This window comes from Drosophila virilis, chromosome 2, assembly GCF_030788295.1.
Source record: "Drosophila virilis strain 15010-1051.87 chromosome 2, Dvir_AGI_RSII-ME, whole genome shotgun sequence".
NCBI lineage: Eukaryota > Metazoa > Arthropoda > Insecta > Diptera > Drosophilidae > Drosophila > Drosophila virilis.
In genome coordinates this window covers 5890300-5911418 of record NC_091544.1, presented here as the reverse complement: position 1 = coordinate 5911418, position 21119 = coordinate 5890300, and the positions used below count along the sequence as shown (strand labels likewise).

Genomic DNA, 21119 nt, shown 5'->3' with positions numbered 1-21119 from the left:
CCACGCGAAATTATTAAACATAAGATAACTTGCCAGCTATCCCAAAAAAAAAAAAAATGAAAACAGTTGTGTAAAGAAAGTCCTTTGAGTTGCTTACGCAAAACACAGCAGGGAGTCGAGAATAACGCATAATTGTCTGCTATATAAGACGTCGATTTGAAGAAATTAAATCAGTTCATATTTTGAATTCAACAAAAGAGATTGGTACTCTGTCCTTTTCCCCCACCAGTGGTAAGAGACACAGAGATAAACCAAATAATAACAAATTAAATTACTTTCGTTTTCCCCCACCAGTGGTAAGAGACAAAGTATAACAAACAATTTATTTAAAACAATACAAATGCCAATTGTGCATAATTATCGTTATAATCTACATTAATTAGTGTGGCGTTTTCGAGGCCAAAACATCGAAAAGTAAAAAACGCTAACTAAATCTTAATTGATTAATCACCTAAAGACGCACCGACAAACGTGGAGAAGGACATCTGCAGCCAAGACCTACCAAAACCGGAGCCTCGCAAATGACAGTTCAACTTTAAGATAAGTTAAATTAGCATTTTTTATGCATTTTTTTAAGCATAGGTGTAGTGTGAACAAAAACCATTTAGCTGCCAAAGAGGCAATCCGATCTAATAGATAGAACCAGAAGGTTAGGAAAAATGATTGGGACGCATCTATCTAGCATCTCTATTAAGACGTGGAAATCGGCTTAAAGAGAAAAATATATTTTTGAAATATATATTCTGGAATGATATACTCAGAACAGGTTTATCTCCGTACCCATAGCAAATGGGTGCAAGTGTATGTCGCAGGCAGAAATAAGCTTCTATGACCTATTCAACTTAAAAGCCGACTCGATCTATCCATGTCCGTTTGTCCCTGTGTATATCTTACTCATACAAACTGACGTTACAAAATATATTGATTGTTCAACTCTTTTTCTTCGGCAAGTCAAATAGACGAGGTTAAAGTTAAGGGTATCTAACGTATCTGTGATTCAGCCCGGGGGGCCCACAAAAAAATTTCGCAATACTTTTGTTTCTGTTGGTTAAGATAAGGTGTCCTATTCGACGAAATTCCCTGCCAACACACACAGAATTTAATTGTAATATCGCACTGATAACTCAAATCTAAAAGATATGACAATCTGTGCATTTATTGCTGTTATGAAATGCTTTCCGTGTATTTCGTTGATGAGTTTGCAATTGCTTTTTAATTACAAGCCCCCGCTTATCAATTACACTAAGCATATTGGTTCGGCTGATGCACAGTGTCTAAAACCAATCTAGATAGAGAATAATTTAAACTGACTGTCAAGTGGCATTTACTTTTTAACATGTACTTAAATATTTAAATGCTGTAGATATCTTGGGTGATATGGTAGGTCGAAAGACGCCTGCAATGCGAAAGATAAAAGGCGCAGCTGCCCTGGCACGCAGTTTGTATGAATCAGCATCATAAAACATTAGGGTAGAGTGTCTAGCAGATAAGTGAATAATATCATAATTAGTGTCTAATTTCAAAAAAAAAAAAAAAAAAATTAAATATATAAAAACAAGCAAGAGTGCTTTAGCGGAGAGTGTTCGACTAGAAGATTCCCTGAACCCAGTGTCGAGCGTCAGAAACATTCTCAGTCTGGACAAAAATATTACGCATTTCCTCGGTGCTTATTGTCGGATCTTAATGAACTAACTCGATGAATACTTCTAAAAATAAGTGTTCTTTTTTTTAATCTTGAACATGTATCCAAAAATTAAAATATTATGCATCTGTATATACTAGGCGAGAGATAAACGTACGAAATTTGATATCAGCTCCGAAATATGTTCTTATTGAACAGGATTTCAATATCGATTTTTGTTGATTTCATTGTAATTTATTGTGATATTCCGACACAAGACCTACGATAAAGTTTCAATTCGCCAAGTGTTATAGAATCTGCAGTTGAAGCATTTATAAATACGATCAAACAGACAGACAGAGATATGGTTAAAGTGTTTATACACAATCAAACAGACAGACAGAGATATGGTTAAATCGATGCCACTCTTCATGCTGTCCAGGAATATGTTTACTTTATGGTTTTGCAGAAACTTACTTCTGCCTGCCACAAAACCAATATACCCATTTTAACTATTTACAAAGTGCAGAGCATCAAAATGAAACTGCAATGAATTTGCGTTTTTTTTTTTTTTTTTGGACAAGTCATTAACGGCAGCCCCTCAGCCGTGACAGGTAGAAAGAAAAAAAAGTGAAATACGAGAAAAGTTTGCAAACGGAAACATTTTCAACAGGCAAGATAAATGGTCAACAGCATCATAAAATGTCTAATGACTTGGGACACAGACAGTAAAAGCGCGAAAGAGATATGCGAGAGATATGCTATCGAGATATGATATGCTAGTTTGTTGATAGGTCCGCAAATTAATGATAGGTTGCAAAGTCTTTTACTTTCTAGTGTTTCTTACTTTTAGGTGAAATTCGTTGAATAGAAATCAACCGTTTAATAAATAAGCGACATTATTTATTTCAGGACTCGTAAACATTTTACGCCCCGCCCCGTATTCCATTGTGAGCCGCTGTTCGAGTTTTGTGAATATTTGCAGCTGAAACTGCTTTTAAGGTATCAAGATATATATATATAAATTTTTTTTTTTTAACACCTGGACACCACCACCTGACCCAACTTATTATTGAAGCTCCTTATCTGCTTAAACATGAACACCTGAAACATAATCGCACAGGTGGGTTAGCCACCCTCCTGTAAGCACAGAAACGATACACATAAAAAAAAAAAAAAATACCCAACCGATTGCCCGATTTATTGAGCACAGTGGTATCTGAAACTGATTACAACCACAACTCATACATTTTGATAACGAATTTTAATCACACAAAACTCGTTTTATGACGAATTTGTTGCTCTGTGACTCTGCTACGTGATATTGTGCCTCTGGTGTTTCAGTATGATTCAATACCCCGAGCCCAGAGACAGTCATTTTTTGTAAATAGCTCAAATGCAATCGGCAATAACAATTCTACAGATGTCTCGTAATTATGTGTAGCCTTCTTTGTAGTTTATACTATCTAAAAAAAAAAAAGAAAAATTACATTGAATAGCCCATAGCCCAGTATTGTTGTGAGCGACCCTGCGACTACACACTCGAACCACTTATTGATATGATAAAATGTTATTCTTTTCTCCTTTGTCAAAGGTTGGCAAAAATCCTCGACTGAACCCTCCACGAGGGTGCCGACTGGTAATGACACCGCAGAGGTTCTAGTTTAGAGCCGGTGTCAGCTAAGATGGAGTTCTCTGGCATGCAGTAAAGCGCCTTTACAGTTTTAATGCGTATCAGAGGGCTCTAGTCATGGTTTGAGGTAAAGGGCTGGGCTAAGGTGTTATGCGACCCGTGCCGAAAGTCAGCCTGGCTGGGGGCCCTTTTAAATAACTAGCCCAGTCTCGAACGGAGCGTCCGGATACCTGGCGCCCTCCGGTCTGTTTTAGCCTTACCTGCATATAGCGGATCTCTGTGCAGGCGGACCTACAATTCTCCGCGACTCGTGGGACGAAAATGACACAAAATCTTACAATTAAAAATGAAAACGAAAAGATTTCCGAAATATTTATGGAAATTCTGAATCCCACTCACTCAACAAAACCAGTCTTGTCAATGCACACCGCAGTTGGGCATCGGGGTCGATAGGGCTACCCAAACGCCTCCTCTCATTTGGGAAAACCGACAGAGCAATACATGTACTGCTGTGCCACCGTATGATACTGGGGCGCTAAGGAACGAGACTGCGGCAAAGATATGTACATATTGGGAGAAAAAGAGCGCAGAGCATATCCTTCTTTGGCAGAACGCGTGCAGAACGGCCAATCAATCAGCAGACTGGCTGAAAAAAATTAAATGGGCCCGGAGTGTGCACCAAAGCTTCAGCGAAAAACCATCAAGCACGCAGAGGCAATTAAAGAGGAAGCGTTCCAGTGAAACTTACGGGCGCTACGGAAAAAGATCGCGCGTTAAACCAGAAATCGCACAGATTGCCACGGAGATGATCCTAATCGGAGTTCTAGACTACGGCAATCGGGAACAAAGAGTGCCCAGGCATCAATGGAAGTGGGTGGAAGCGGCATTGGCCATACGCTGTATTGAGCTACTGGAGACGGACCCGGGTCCACCTCCTGTCTGCAATGCCGTCGGCTGGTATTGGGGGTCCGTTAAGGTTATCGCCTGCGAAGATAGGAGATCAGCCGAGCTATATAAAACAGCGATCGAAAATATCGGAGAGATCTACCCTGGCGCCAATTTGGTTGCGGTAGATTGGATCAAGGTTCCAGTCAAACCCTGCCCCCGGTTGTGGTCACCTTCGTCCATAATAGAGCCAGAGCACATAATGACAATGCGACGCAACCCAATTCTACATACCAAAGACTGGAAAGTTCTGAATGTAGAAGAGGTGCACGGTGCCACCAATCAGGTGATCATTCTAAATAAGGAATCACTCGCACCGATCGTTGCCGCTTGTAGTGCGCTTAATTTAGGAGTTAGTTCGGTTACCATCAAAGTTTATAAGGCTGATGCAACGGCCGATGTAGAAGCAGATAGTAAGCTGCTTGCTCTGGATCTCACCTCGAAGCGAGTGGCCGCCGACAGATCAGAGCTGGATAACTATATGTTTGGCAACATTGCGCAGGACATAAAGCCGCTTTGTCGCTTGGTGGGCACAGACTACATATTGGAGGATGTATCTGACGACGAAGTAACGGATAGGACAGCGATGGAGGGAGATGTTTGCACGCCCAGTGCAGATATGCCTTCACACCTATAAAGAATATTTCGCTCCCCTTCTGCATCCCCTGGCCGAAGGCGGAGTTGACGTTATCTTAAGGGAAGAATATCACAAGCTCTTGTTGTTCAGGAAATCACAAGGTAACATTCGAATATGCATTTTTGCAACAACAACTCATAGTATTTGTTTTTGTTCCGAAACAACAGCGCAGCCTGGAGCTCTGATTAGGCAATTGCCATCTTGCATGATCCACGACACCAGGAAACTTTCATCTGAGGAGAACTAGAAGACGGAGCACCATACTAATGTACAAGGTAAGTAAATTAGTTACATGCAAGAGGGCATCTGATCCGACATTCGTAAAAAAAATACCGAAAAGAACTCGAAAACTCTGAGCAAGCTTAGTTCATCAACCAGAGAATAACTGACTGCTCAACATTTATCACAACCTTAAGATAAAACATTTAAGAAACAGCATGGCATAAATCCTGCTTTGAAATAGAAGTAACTACAAATTCCCGTATGCCTACAGTAGCTTAAACAATCCTAAGGATACAAGAAGACGTCTCGTAGATTGAGTAAATCGTAGCAACAGCATTTATCTATTATTCAAAGGGTTTTTTTTTTTTATGTATTCAAGTAATTTCTGATCTAAGAGTTATTCTTATTTATTGTTACGAATGTGGTGAATAAGGTTTCATCGAGCGATAGTCTCACAACCTTCTCTTACATTATATACGTTTTTGTAAATAGATAGATCGATAGTCTTAGTTTGTATATTTTATTTTTGTTATTCGCGATTCGAGTCGTACGTTACACGACTGCGCCCCTCGGTCGGTTGGGCGGGAGGTGGGATGCAGTACATTGCATCGGGATTCGCGCGCAAATATATATAGGACCATAGATACATTGAATTTGAGCTTAAGCTTAAGTACTTTGAGCCAGCATAAAATTGATCACAACTCTACGCAACGGAAGATTGGATATATCGCATAAAACTTATACCAACTCGGTCAAGAACAAATTCAAAACTTTAAGCACCCAGGGTCTAAAAGTATCACTCGCGAAGAACCGAATAGGTGCAAACTGGTTGAGAACCATGAGAACGAGATACCAAATGCATGTCTAAAATCAGGATCCAGCAAGACCTCGCACACATCTCGAAAGGAGTTCAGAGTGATCAGCTTGTCTTTCTGCAGATTTAAGACCTTTGCTCGTCTCATAAGATTCCGTCTGAGATCCAATCCAACCTAAAACACCAAAAGGGTCAATGACCGTCTAGAGGGACTGATCAACCAGTTGCTCTCATGCAGTTCTGTAACATCGGCACTTGGTTCTTAAACTCTCAACAGGTTCGTCAGCAGAGACAACCCCCTAGGGATACCTATCTCCACTTCTTGCCGATGTTGAAGGGGGGACTACCAGACAGTAGCATAGTTGAGCACTTCTTGTGCTCCCGTCCAGAAGACACAGACTTCTTAAAATATAATTCCTCAATAATTTAAATAAACTAGCAAAAGTTATTTTGTTCATTTTAATGCTAACATCGCTGCTCAATGAAACGTTTAGAATGTAGTAAATTCAAATGTATCGAAACAAGTTAAAACATAATTAGCAAACTTCGATCTCAATTGTTCCTTAAATCAAATTACTAATTTCCACACTATTCAGGCTTACTAAAGTTAAACACACATCAAAAGAATTGACTAGAAACGAACTCGCGTTCTGCAGCATTTGTTTTCTATGCCCAAAAACCGGACCAAACCAGCAGCTAGAGAATTACCTCTATGAGAGTTATCCAATGCAATTGCTTTGCTGGCAACCGGTTCGCCCTGTTGGTCTATTAGCACAATTGGTTTGTGCCACAAACTAAAAAAAAAAAACAAAAAGAAAAGCGCCAGCTGCTGCTGCTCTGCGAGATGATGTTGCAGTTTTTCAACCTCTCCAATTGGCCATTGGACATAACTGTTGGCACGTTTTGGCTGTTTATGAGTGCCGGCCACTGGCCAAACATTTGGCCATGTGGGTGTTTTGCTTGTCATTTGCTTGCCTGCCTATAAATCAGTGGTATATGCTTGTTTGTGAACGTGCTCTCCTAAACCTTGACCTCCGGTATATATGTGATTCTATATAAACATATACATATACGTGCACATATCCATAATAGCTGTGTACTCTGCTTTATTGTAAAAGTTTTGCGCGAGAGAAACTGTTCGAACAGGCATTGATACGCCCACACAGAACCTAACTGAAACTCTCATCTGGTTAAATTCTCAGATAATTTGATTGAGCGTGTATACACAAAATTGTGTGGGCCAGGCCCTAAACATGGTCATAAACCGCTTTTATACAAAAGACCCACACAAATAGAATTCAATTCTGGCAAACTCTCATGACTGACAAAGACAAGCTTCTAAAATTGCGTATTGTTTTCTTTCGAGAATTTCAATAACCATGCAGACATATATCAGATGTACGGCTAGTTTCTATTAATCTATTTCTGATAGTTGCTTCGTAAAAAACATATACATTTAGTTGCCGTAAGCTAATAAGATTTTGATGTTGTGTTCAAGCAAAGTACAGCTAGAATCTGCTGAGATAAATAAAACAAATAGCAGACGAACAAAAAGGTTGCTTTCACTAGAATTTACGTTTAGATCGATGGCTCCTAGATACATAATAAACTAACTCGTTAAGACAAATGTAAGCATATTCAATGTCGCGAATCATTTTAATCTTCGCAACGCTAACACAGAAAACAGGGGCAACAAAAAGCCTGCTGAATATTAATTTAAAAAACATAGATACACATTTTCAGTGCGTAAACAAATTGTATATAAACAATAAATTGGAAAAATATTTAGCCAGCCTGCATTCCTTAATATTATCTGTTTCTGTTCTCCATCTCATCTCTTAGATTTTCGCTACCTTGACTGTGCCAATTATGCCCGATACATCCTGCACGGTGCCTCCAATTGCCCATTTGCTTAGCGTTTATGGCTAATTGTTTTGAAAGCATGCCGAGCCCAGTATGTAAACAATTGTTGGCGATTTAAAGCACGCTCAATGACAATTTTTGCGACACTTGAAAGTCGGGCCAACAACAAGTCAAGTCCGTTGCCTGTCTTTGTTTATTTCAATGCTCAAAGAGTCGCATTTTTGGATGTTTGTATGCACAATAAATTACACAATTTTCAGACTAGCTGAATAAATAATAATAATAATAATAATAATAATAATCATAATAATAATAATAATAAAAATAATAATAATAATAATAATAATAAAAATAATAATCATAATAATAATAATAATAATAATAATAATAATAATAATCATAATAATAATAATAATAATAATAATAATAATAATAATAATAATAATAATAATAATAATAATAATAATAATAATAATATTAATAATAATAATAATAATAATAATAACAATAATAATAATAATAATAATAATAACAATAATAATAATAATAATAATAATAATAATAATAATAATAATAATAATAATAATAATAAGACATTACGGCGGCAACGCCCTTAAATGGAAGAGGAAGAGGCGCATTGCATCATCATCAACTGTCGGATCACCTAATTGACATTTGGCAGGCGGGTCAATAACTTTTTGAAACACTTTGTGTGTCACGACATTTGTCAACTGACACGACCACGTCCACGACAACAACAACAACCAATTGAAATTCAATCTGAACTTTGAGCTCAAGTCGAGCTCCGGTCGTGGCTTGGGCTGTTTGAGGAACCATTTCTAAAAATGATGATTCATCTTGTTGACACACATTCAATTAGACCGCAAAGTGGCAAAAAAAAAAAACTATTGTTTATTATTTTACTCTTTCATTTTGAATGACACATTTTTAATCAAAAATATGTCTAACATAATTGCGAGTTTTGGCAATCTTTAAATATTGAAAACTTTGGTAATAGAGTATAATTTAAAATTTTCAACTTAGAATTAAGGCTTATTTTCTTCGTTATCTGAAATATTTGTGAATAAGATACTTTCACAAATTGACAAATTTTCGCAAAAATAACGAACTACTCAAGGCGAATACCAACATTTTTTACATATGTAAAAAATGTGGTTTCTTGTGGGAAAACGTAAAGGCAACCTATTTCACATTAGCAACAAATTTAAGAAATGTTGACAGTGGAATTAGGCTATTTGACTCTTGCATATATTTAAAAAGAGTTTTAGTATTGTAATTGCACAGTTTTTGAGAAACTTATATTGAAATACCTTAATATTTTTGACTATATAGATGTGTTCGTGTTTAATGTAGATGTGACATTTTAGTTTGTTTCAAATATCTTGATAAACAATTCATTCCATATAAATAACACTTTTTTCATATATACATATATAGAGAGAGAGCAGAATAATGCTAATAAATGCCGGCATTGGCAAAAATATCTAAAAAAAAAAAAATCGAAAAAAAAAATATATAAACAAGAATATATACATATCACGAAGTAACTAAATTATGATAATCCCAAAAATGTTATACAAATTTTTACATATTTGTAATCACTTTCTTTAAAAATGTTTTAAATGTTGTTTACATATAATAAATATTTATGAATAAACGTTACTCCGCAAAGCTCGATATAGCGTTTATTAATTTGTATAAAAGTCGAAAAAAACAATAACATATATATAGCGCGGACAGATTAGATTGTGATTAGTTTTAATCACAGACAGTCATTAAAATATTCTCGGAAAGTGCTTAAATATTTTGCATATGCATAATTCCGGCGAAAAACTGTTCAACAAATATCGGTATATCTGGTAGGCATGTTAATATTTTGTCATTTGTGCACACAATTGAAGCATAATTTTATAAATATCTCGCAAATTATCATCAAATTTCCCCCGAAAACAAGACGCCCCATTCGCGGTGTCAGCTTCGTTTTTGCTGATTCAACCAATCTATATATGCATGCTATATAGAAATATAAAGGCGCATTCATCGCACAAATATCAACCTGTTTTACATATTTACAACGAATGCTCAATGTGCTCAATGAGTGACGCCGCAGCGACGCCCCGTCGCATGACTAAAATGTAAATATACATAAATAACTAAACAAATAAATGCAAAGCGATATTTTCAGCTACTTTGACGACAACGTGCATGAAATACAAACAAAAACAAATAATAAAAAACAAACCGGAAAATCAAAAAAAAAAAAAAAATAACAACACGACGAAGTTTTGCGGCTTTTTCGCATTGCTGTTAATCTTTATTCTTTTTATCAATATTTATATTTATATAAACATGCATGCATATTATGGCTATTATGCTCGTTTTGGCAAAACCAATTCGTAAACAAAGCAAATGCAAAGCAACACGCTGGAGCTGCTGCCAATTGCCGTATCTCGCCTGCCTCCTCCAATGGGGGGCTCCGAAAGCGAAACCAAAAATCGCTTTGTGAACATTGGACCCCAAAAAAAAAAATTGGAAGCTGTTGAATTATGACGAATCATGTGAATAAGGCGCCGCGGTTAAATATTTCTGCTTGCTGTTCTCCTTTTTGTTCTCATATTCTTGCATTCATTTCTGCTGCCTTTACTTTAATTTAAAGCGTGAGTAAGTTGCAATATCTTCGGCATACCGAATATTTAATACCCTATTAGATATTTTCCATTTGCAGATATGTGAGAAGAGCTAAGCTCGTAAGCTCTTATGCTATTAGATAAAGTGTATTCCCATGTTGATAAGATTTGGCGAATATCTACGAAGATCGCAGTGAAAGTTATATGCTAAAAAGTTACATATCTAAATGCGAATATCATTTAACCAATTTATTTTTTCATATTTTATTACTGTGTGTATTCATTAATCTCAAGTGCCTGCGTCTGTATGAATTGCAATTTGCAAAATTTAATAATTAATCTTGAACAACAAAATGCTTAAAATTAAGCTACAAATTGTAAATGAAATGAAAGATGTTAACAAAAACTGTGGCATATATATTATATTATTTAAAATCAGACAGCCCAGAGATAAGTCAAGATGTTTATCGTCAATGTATCCCCCAGGCGAAAGTCTTACTCGCCGCCTGATATATTGAAAAAGTGAGCCGGTTCAATTCAGTGGAAGATACGAATGCGATATTAAAGCGATAATGTTGCAAAAAACATTTACACTTGTTATTAATTTTGCATTTTATTGACAATTTTCATTAGTTATAACAGCAAAGGTGAATTTAAAGTTTGATTTTATACATTTTACTTTTAATTTGGCTTTTAATTAATGCTAATGCGTGTTGTGTGCGAATATCAAAAGATTGAATTGTTGATTGACAAACTGACAGACGGACAGAGTGTGCCGCTTCCCCTTCAAAACAAATTTAGTTGCCAACAGCGGCGACCCCTTTGTCTATTGCAGATGGGTGAAAGTGAAAAATTGTTATTGTTGCTGTTGTTGTTGTAATTGCAGCTGTTGTTGCTCGTGTGTGTGTGTGTGTGTGTTTTACTTCAAACAATTTTACAATTTTTTACAATATTTTTGCAATTTGTTTGAGTGCACAAATAAGCAACGGAAGTTGTTTAAGTTGAGTGGAACAGCAGCTGTCAGTTCGCGTTGTTGTTGCTGTTGTTGTTTATGTTGTTGTTGTTGTTGCTTTTGTTGTTGCTGTTACTTATAAGGTCAGTGTCAGATTTGGTCATCCACACGTTGACGGCCAAACGTCGTTTGTACAATTTGCGCGTTTTCTACTCGCCAGCTATGTGAGAATTTTGTGCGTTGATGAGTCACAAAGACAGTAGATAATATAAATATATTTACAGCAGGAACATGAAACAACTATAGACACTACGCGTACATATATGCATATACATATCATATATATCAGGAACTGGAAACACCTATTGGAGTCATTAAAAAGTCTCCAGGAACAAAATATAGAACCGAGCTCAATATTTTATGTATAATATACATTTTTGCTATATATTAAGATTTTTATTATAATATGCATTAGTCATCAATTTTTTTTTAACTTGCACATTCAATTAACATTTATGGACTTATGGACGAAATTTGAAGTCTTAAAAACTATATATATATATATTTATATATATTTATACCCTGTATAATGTATTTTTGCAAATGTATGTAACTATTGATCAACCAGTATTTCTAGCCATGTCCGTCAGTCAGTTTGTCCTAGAGTCTAGAGATCGATAATCGATAACATGATCCGTTTCCAATCGATAAGTTCTTGGAGCAAATCTCTTAGCTAGAGTCATCAAATTTGTCGGGAACTTGCGACTAGAGCCTCTTACTTGTTATTAATATATAATATATAATATATTAATATATTAGGAATCCTTAACTTTATCTAAGTATAGTAAAGTTATACTTATTTCAATGTTTATTTCGCTAGCCCAAATCTTGGATTTCCTCTTGGATTCCTTATTTCTATTATGAGGCGACTTTTTCCATACAAATTTCTTCAAATTTCCTTCACCAACTTTACAAAAGAGCAACTAATTACAATTTATTATTTGTACTCAGTCATACGTAATGTTTCTTTTTTCAATTTACAAAAATATGCAGGCACACAATAATGTACCCGCATATTATTTACACTTGAATCATAAACGCTTAAATAATCGATCCAGATTTTGCCCTTTACATATAACTTTTTCCAGTTTGATTTCGACTACCGATTGGGCAAGTACATGAATATATAATATATATTAATTTGAAATGTTTAACTTTACTGAAGATATTGTCAACTTATTAGAAAACTCAGTTGGGCTTTAAACAAAAATTTTGCCGAATTATATATGGGCTACGCCCTCAGATTGAGTTTATAGGCACATATTTAATTTGTAAGCCTCGTGCTAACCATATTATATCATGCAATATGCAATATAATCAGAGCATAAAACCAAACAAAGCACCAAATATCACGCAAATATTTGCATACCTAATTAATTAAACTTCACTTTTTTTCTGCTCTTTTTTCTTTTTGTGTGTTTTTGCGCAACTTTTGTGTTTGCCAAAAATGAAATAAAGCGACGATGTTTTTTCTGCTGCTTTTGTTCTTGAACTTTTCGAACCATTAAATTGGTTTTGTCTTTAGCATTTGTATTTGGTTGTTGTTGTTGTTGTTGTTGATTTTGTTGTTGTGTTTGTTTTTGGTTGTTTATTTTTATAGCGCACACATATTGGCCATGTTTTCCGCAACGTTGTTGGGCGTGTGCCCAAAACAAAAACAGAATGGGGGGTACTTAAAGACAGAGAGCAAAAGAGAGAGAGAGAGCGAGAGAGAGAGCTGCCCCAACCTAACAAATAAAACATAATAAAAACATATCAACTAAAACGCGACCTGGCAACCAGGCGCCGGTTCAAGTTAAGTGTTACGTATTTATTCAAGTATTTTTAATTAATATTTGTATATTTAAATAGTTGGAAACTTAAAAAGTTTCAGCTAGTCGAGCACACTTAAGTATTATTTTTGCAATTTTTAAAACAAATAATTGCCTTTGATAAAATTAAATTTAAAATTTGTCAAACTTGTTCTTTCTGGAATGGTAGAGGGTATCAGTAGTCGATAACATAGAAGTATTATTTTTTGGATTTTTTATTAACAAATTATTGGCTTTGATAAAAAAAGAACATATTAAAATACCAAAATCTATAATTTTAGTCGAGCACTTTTATTGGAATATTTGCATTTATTGATTTTGGCCACATTCGGTTCTTAAGCTAAACATGTTCACACCACAGTCTAAAAAGGAAAAGGGTATTTTATAGTTGTTACTAAGCTGGTCACATCGAGAGATAAGCTCTAACGATTAGATTTGCACGAAGCGGGTTATTCACTTCACATGGCTATTGACCATGTCGAAAATTCAAGCCAAATTGGATAAGGAACTAATCGCTTAGAAAGCGGCTAATTAACTGTTTATGCTTCTAATTTTAAACTGTACTAGTTTTTTTTTAATTTGATTTAAAATGTGCCTTTTTAAAGTTGTTGTTTTAAGAGAAAATTAACTTTTTATAGGGAAACAGCCAGTCGGTCTAGATTTAGTCAAACTTTTCCTGAAAATGCGTAGATTTTCGGAAAAGCCATAAAAATATTCTATAAGAGTATTTACGGCTGCGGATTGAATATTCATTTCAGTTACTTCATACGCATTTGTGACGTCACGTACTTAAAAATCTGACGCATATGTATGTATACACATATACATGTATGTGTCTGTGTATACCACATTCAAGTCTACATCAGCTGCAGAGCTCTTAGCAACGAAATTATTCAAATCGAATAAATGTCAGAGGAGCGCATATGTATATAAAATAAACCATATTTTGTTCAATAAAAAAAAAAAAAACCAACACCCACACGCACAACATACGAATCATGTTTAATGCTAAGGAGAGAGAGAAGGTAGAGCATCATAAATAATTTCATCAGTTGTCAGGCGAGAAGCGACAAATGAATGCATGGGATTAGTTGAGATGAAGAGATAAGCAGCATATGCATGTGTGTGTGTGTGTACTATGTATGTATAAATTAATTTAAAAAAAGTATACGAAAATTGAACAGAAATAGCAGCCGCAAATAGCGACAGCTACAACAATATACAAAACAGTAAATAATTCTCGTCACTTGTCACTTATTTTTTTTTTTTTTTAATTTAATTCAATTGCAGACATAGCCTGCGATTGTTGATGTTGTTATTGTTGTAGATCAAACGGTGCCTGGCTCCAAAAACAGCAGCAACAACAACAACACAACGACGACAACGGCGAAAGAGAAATCAAAAGAATACCGACTTGAGATGAACAGCAGGCGGTCAGCTTCACATATCTGTGCACTATTTACTCTAACAGCTTCACATATGTCTGCACCGGTTTCACTCACATGGAGAGTGGCAAGTGCAGCTAATTGAATTTGACGATGGTCTGAGAGCCACTCAACGAAGCCGATTGTCCAAACTGAGAGCGCGGACTGTTGCATTTCTCTATTGTAATGAATTAAATTGAAGTTGTTATTAACTGTAATTGCGAGCCATTGTACGAGCGTTGCAGAGTGTATGAAAGAGAGGGAGAGCGAGACTTTTGACGCGAGAGCAGAGATCTGGTAGCGATAAAAAATGCACTGAACATAAAAAATAAACCAATACACACACACACACAGACACGCACTTGAATAAGACCGTTGCGTGCAAGGTACAAAACATGTTTGGCTGCGTGTGCGTGTGTAGGTGTGTATATTTAAGCTACAACACGAAAATAAGCGACAATAAACAATATTCGGCACTCACTCACCTTCGGTCCGTTAGGGTCTCGATTTTAGTGTTGAATTGGCTTTGGTTGCAACAAATTTCTTTTGTGACGCCCTTTTTTGTTTGGCACATGAACACGCACACACACACACACAGACTCAAACGCACAGAACTAAATTATCCATATGCATGTATGTGTATACACGCATGTACAGCTATATATGTATACATATGAACAATATATATGCATATATTGTACATGCACTCAATTATATATTGCCACCTTTTTCAATTTTCACTTGTGTATTAGATTTTCGTCTTTAATTTCATTTGCAACCTTTTTTGGCCGTTTTCTTTGCGCTCCAAGTTGCGCTCTGTGCGCATCACAAAATCTGCCGCACGATTCCCATTGTAAGTGGCACATACAATTTTGAATTACAGGTCGCTACAGTCTTGGCGGCACTGCGCGTCGGTTATTAATCTTTATTTTATGTTTAGTTGGTGCACTTTAACTGAGTGCCAAAATTAGTTATGCATTTAAACAATGCAGTCCGCAACGCGAGCTCCTCTCACTACTAAAAATCAACACACACTAATTACTATGTTAATCTATCGATGTTGTTAAATGAGTAATCGACATACAACGCTGTTAGTGCAAAACAGTGTCAGTGTTGTAAAATCTTTAGAGTAACCACAACAAAACCTGGCTGCTATGAAACAGATATTTATAAAAACAAATTTAGAAAAATTACAGAATGTTTAAAAAATCTAGGCGATTCTAATGAAGTTTTTTTTTGAATTTATATTTTCAATAACCTCAGAATTAGAATTTCGTACTTGTTTAGTTCAATAACAAACTGGTATTTATGTGTGCATATTTTGCCAATATAAGTCTTGACATGCACGGTCACACTGCAAGCCGTGTCTCTTTTTCACATTTTCTTTTGTGTATTGTTTCTCGCTCTCGCTTGAACGGTACGGACGTGTACTGCCGCTGCGCGTGTGTGTATTTAACTTGGCTTAAGAAAAAAATACCTAATTATACATTACACATGTATTTTGTTCTGAATTATGCAACAAATTGCATTCAATACACAAGTGCAGTGGGTTTGACATACATACACAACGTGCGGAATGGCAGGCGAATGCTTTAATAAGCAAAATACATAAGTTTAATTACGTGAGTGTTTGTATGCAGTGCACGCGATAGAGCGAGTCGGCAAATCAGTGCCCATATAGCCGCGTAGCCGTGTGAAAGAGAAGCGGAGCATCTAAATTGCTTGTGCTTCTTGCTGTAAATGTGACGACGAAAATGGCTTAAAGAAAAGAAAAATATTCGGAGTCGGCACGCGTGTGTGTGTGTGTGTGTGTGTGTGTGTTATGTGTGTGTTTGTCTGTTATGTGGCTGTGTGTTTCGAGTTCAAAATGAAATTTACAACAAATTAAAATAGAAATTACACAAAAAGTTTATCAAATATATGCAGCTAGAAAATAAATAAGAGGCTGCTACGTCTGTTGTTCAATAAGTGCATGAAATATAGAGCAAGAAGTAGAAGAAGAAGAAGAAGCGGTTGCCGCCGTCCTCGTTGTGTACGTGAGTGCGCGGGTCTTGTGTGCGTATACATGCATGTGTGAGTGCGTATATATGTATTTACAAAAGCAGCAGCTGAAAAGTGTTTTATCGCGAAGAATATCTGTAATTATTCGTTTCTCAAATACAAAGTTGTTCAATAATGTGTATTTTTTGCAGCGCATGCTAAATATCAAACACAACGACAACAACGAAGCAAATATAATTTAAGACCCAAACAGTGGGCCACAAACACCAAAACAAACTGAGGTTTCGCCGATTTGTATTTTTGTCTTCCTTAACTACAACAACAACAACAACACGGCGTATTTAGCGCGCCTAAAATGTCACATAACAGTAACAACGAATGGAAGAAGCACTAAAGACTTTGATCAAGTAACAAACATATTGGAGACGAAGAGAGCGCCCAGTAGATAGGCAGTTAACGGTGATCGGTCGAGGGCGGCGTGAAATGTGAGTACCACCACCCAGCGAAGAGCGTATGTGCTCTCGCTCTCTCTCTCTGTTTTACATATGTATGTTTATTTTTTTCGTATGCGACGTATCAGCGAGCGGCTTTTTTTTTCTGCATTGCCTATGCATTACATGTATATACATATGTATGTATGTATGTGTGTAGTTGCTAACTGTCGATCACAGTGGAGCGGAAATAAGCCTACTTGTTCTTTTTGTAGTTGTTTTTTTTTTTCTTCTCACTTTGTTGTGGTTGTGATTGATATAAGAGCAACGGGGGATAATAGGCGGAAGCGGATCAGACCTTGACGAGGTGTAATTGCTCAACACTGTATATATATATATATATATATATTTCGCTGCAATGTGACCGCATTTGATTTGATGCAAAAAAGGCAAAAGTAAGATTGCAACATCAAAAAAGTTCTGTTATGCTGTCAATCATACAAGAAATCCAATTAAAGCACAAAACAAGTAACAAAACAAAAAACAAACAAAACAAAACAATTATGCCAACTAGTTAGACTTGCTCACAGCACACACACACACACGCACACACACACACACACACATGCGTGGCAATTGGCCATTCCATTTATGCTGCTTGACCGCCGCCGTCTGCAGTCGCCGCCTGCCAATTAAACTGCGCTTGCAATTCGTTGATTTTTGTATCTATGACTTTTTTTGTTTGCTTTGTATTTTCTTGGTTTGTCTCTTCGCTCTGCTTATGCGGCCCACGCAGCAGCAGTTGGCGGCGATTGCTTCTAAAAAGCCTTCAGCTTAATTCATTTCTCTTTCCGTTTTAGGTGGCTTTTGCTTTGTTGCTGCGGCTGCAAAATTCCATGCCGAAAGAGAAATCCACAAAAAAAAAGCGTACAAAGCACAAAAGCAAACTCCAAAGAAGCAGGCAAACAAAAAAAATATATATATATACATATATGAAAAAGAAAAAATACGAAAAACAACAAAAGAGAGCGTAAAAAACGTGGCAGCTAAACAAAAATAAGTTGCTCTGTTTTGTTGTTGTTACTGCTGCTGCTGCCGCTGCTGCTGCCACCGCTGCTGCCGCTGCTGCTGTCGATGCAGCGTTGGATACATACCAAAAACAGACAACGGCCTCAGTCAGCGTCAGCAGCAGAAGCAGCGGCAGCGACAGCGACTTCAGTTGCGCTCGCTGCCTCCATTCTGTCTCCTTCTTTGTGTGCTTGCGTTTGTGTTTGTGCTTGCGCTTGTGCTTGTGCTTGTGGGTGTGTTTGTGTGCTTGCGCTTGCGGCAATCGTTGTCTTTGTTGCATGCTCCTCTTGTGGTTGTTGTTTGTTGTTATGTTGCTTTGCTTTTGTGATGCAGCGCGGTCTCTGCGCGCTTCGCTGCATTTGCTTCAGCGACTCATCAGCAGCAACGAGCATACGCTAGACATTAGCTAGAAACGCACATGTGCAAAGTACCGTTTTGCCGATACCCTGTAAACCATAAAAACCTAGAGAACTTTAACTAAACTTTGGATGGAGATGTTCGCCTACTAAAATTTGTTGAACAGTGTAAAACTGTGTAAAAAATATATATATTTATTTGTATTTCATAGTATTTGGATCGTTGCTCAGTTTATAGTTTGGTTCAAGAAGAATAAGGTCGAATTTTATTAAATAGAATTCTATAAATATAAAAATCAGAGGCCTCACACCCTTTAAATATCAATTCAAATTAAAACGTAAACAAAAACAGCTGATTTTTCCCACAGCGTTGCCATCATACTCAAAGGGCGTGTGCAGTGTTGGTCAACGGAAATATTAACATTAAAAGAAAAATACTCAAAGCGAATTTCGTTTAGTAAAAGTTTAAATGCATTTCATTCTTAGATTATCTTATTCCTTTCCAAAATGTATTCATTTATATCAATGTTTACACGCCCCAAAAATATAAAATACTGCGCCATGTGCGAGTATCTTTTGTTGCTTTCGAGATACTATCTGGCCATTAAAGTATCTATGGGATACAAAAATAGTTTTGCTGTATCTCTTAAGCATTTTGGAGGTCTAACGTGAACTCAAAAGCAGGCAACAATGCCGTAATATATACATATATATACCATATATATGCAACGAAAATAGAAAGCAAAATGTAAAAGACCAAAAAACAACGAAAAGCTGCATATGCCGAATAGAGGGAGGGCGGGGGGCAGGTCAAATCTCTGCCTGCTGCAAAATGTTGTTGACTGTTTAGAATTTAAAGTTAAATTTAGATGCAATGCATAAAGCATGGTTGACAGCGGGCGGGCGGGCGGGCGAGCGGGAGACGACCAAACGAAAAAGTCGAAAACGAAACGAAAAGAGAAGAGACCAAAAGCAGAGGGAATGCGAGAAACAATAGCAAAGCCATTCAAAAGGCAAAGCTCACTGATATAAATACATGTGTGTGTGTGTGTGTGTGTGTGTGTAAATACACACACATATATATATTTATGATTGTTGTTGCAGCAGCTACTTTTCATTTTATTTCATTTTCTATGCACATTGAGTGTGTGTGTGTGTGTGTGTGTGTGGCTCTTTTTAATTGTTTGTATTGCTTTATTTTGACAGTTGAATGAACTCGCAGCAAAAACAAAAACAACAACAACATCAACAAGTCTGAAACGTATTGTTGTTGTATTATTGTTATAAAGAAATAAATGAAAGCAAAGCAAAAAAAAATGCCGTTAAAAATAAGCAGCTCGAGAGAGAGAAAAGAGAGAGTAAGCGAGAGGTCAAGAGAGCGAGAGCGATAGTAGCTGCAAGCTCAAAAATGTAAAAGGAAGACAGAAAAAAGAAACAAAATAGTAACTGCGGATGGGGAAGGGGTGGGGGGCGGGGTTGGGGAAGGAAAGAGAAGATAGCAGCGACCAGACATCAAATGAAGTTTACGGAAAGTTGCCAGACATTTACAATTGTACAGTTAAACGCGAATGCAAATTTGTGCCTGAGTTTAGGTAGCATTAGATGCATAAATAGAAAAGTTGTAGACCATGTCTACTAAATTTCATTTTGATCAACAATCATGTTAAATAGTTCCACATTGTAGTTAAATTGAGCTACCATCTCATAGTTATAATCTGTTACACATATCAATCAACATATCTAGGACGACAGGGACAAATGTTGTATAATTCGTAAAAAGGAGTAACATTTTTATAAGATTTTGCTTTGATTCTTGAAACAGTTTATACGTATTTTCGAAAGTATTCATAAAAATGTAAATGCAATTTTTAACATTTTATTTGGTACAATAGATATTTTTTGTCAGGTGGCAACCCTTCGCATACGCTGTTCTATCTATGGTCTTGTTAGAGATAGAGAGAGAGAGAGAGAGAGAGGGGCGCCATCGAACGTTGTCATTTTGCATTTAATGCATTTAAAGAGTATCAATGCAAATTTAAATCTGTATTAAAAATAAATGTACATACATATTTAATTATTATAATGTATGTACTCTTGATTTTCCCCTTCTCTTTGCCGTTAAAGCGCTGATTGGCGTTCAATCATGCACTCAATCAGCTTCAATCAATGGCATTCACCTTAAATTATCTCGCTTTTCCGCTCTCCATTCGCGCACTCCATTTTTTCTGCGCTCTTCTACTTCTGCTCTTTGTGCATTTTGTCGATTCGTCATTTAATGGGCTTCATGTTAAAATCGAAGCAAGGCGTTATTCCATTCCGTTTCGTTCCACGCCCTTCCCATTTGGGGTCAAGTTGTGAACGCGCGCTGCTTTAAACGCACGCGTTTCGCGTGCGTTTTCTTGGGCTTAAATCGATCGACCGACAATTTGCAATGTCTATATGTATGGAATCTGAATCTGAAGTATCGCACCTGCCAAAACGGGTGCCCAATTTTCAAACCTTTGCAAATATTGCGCTCCAGTTTTTCAAGCTGAAAATTACTTTTCTTTTGGCAGCAGCTGAGAGAGAGAGAGGAGGGGGAGAGAGGGAGAGCGCGGACATGTAATGAAAATGTAGCCAAGTGCTTGAAAGCG

The 21119-nt window shown here is 36.6% G+C and overlaps 3 protein-coding genes across 6 annotated transcripts in view; 2 read left to right on the top strand and 1 right to left on the bottom strand.

The window, feature by feature from the left end:
- Nucleotides 1-15668, bottom strand: part of Dmtn (transmembrane and coiled-coil domain 2 protein Dmtn) — a 28804-nt gene extending 13136 nt beyond the window's left edge. Inside the window, exon 1 of the mRNA XM_032439483.2 lies at nt 15116-15668. Coding sequence (XP_032295374.1) covers nt 15116-15204 — 89 coding nt within the window. The 5' untranslated portion in view covers nt 15205-15668. The remainder of the gene's footprint in view (nt 1-15115) is intronic.
- LOC116651946 (uncharacterized) lies at nt 3228-8008 on the top strand. Its single transcript, XM_070207180.1, has 3 exons — nt 3228-4937; nt 5004-5111; nt 7715-8008. Exon 1 carries the CDS (start codon nt 4060-4062, stop codon nt 4834-4836), a length of 777 nt encoding a protein of 258 aa, XP_070063281.1. The 5' UTR covers nt 3228-4059; the 3' UTR covers nt 4837-4937; nt 5004-5111; nt 7715-8008.
- Nucleotides 15669-16025: 357 nt separating the features above from the next.
- Nucleotides 16026-21119, top strand: part of gpp (DOT1 like histone lysine methyltransferase grappa) — a 46701-nt gene continuing 41607 nt past the window's right edge. For 2 of the 4 annotated variants that reach the window (XR_011416144.1, XM_002054686.4), the window contains exons 1-2: nt 16026-16252; nt 16823-17116. The gene's annotated coding sequence lies outside the window, so the exon portion shown is untranslated. Of the gene's footprint in view, nt 16253-16685; nt 16704-16749; nt 16769-16822; nt 17117-21119 lie in introns of those variants that run through there. The other 2 variants (XM_015172272.3, XM_070207154.1) reach the window with 2 other exon arrangements.

Excerpts from the sequence above, each read along its gene's own strand:
- LOC116651946 (XM_070207180.1), top strand. The coding sequence starts at position 4,060 with ATGATCCTAATCGGAGTTCTAGACTACGGCAATCGGGAACAAAGAGTG.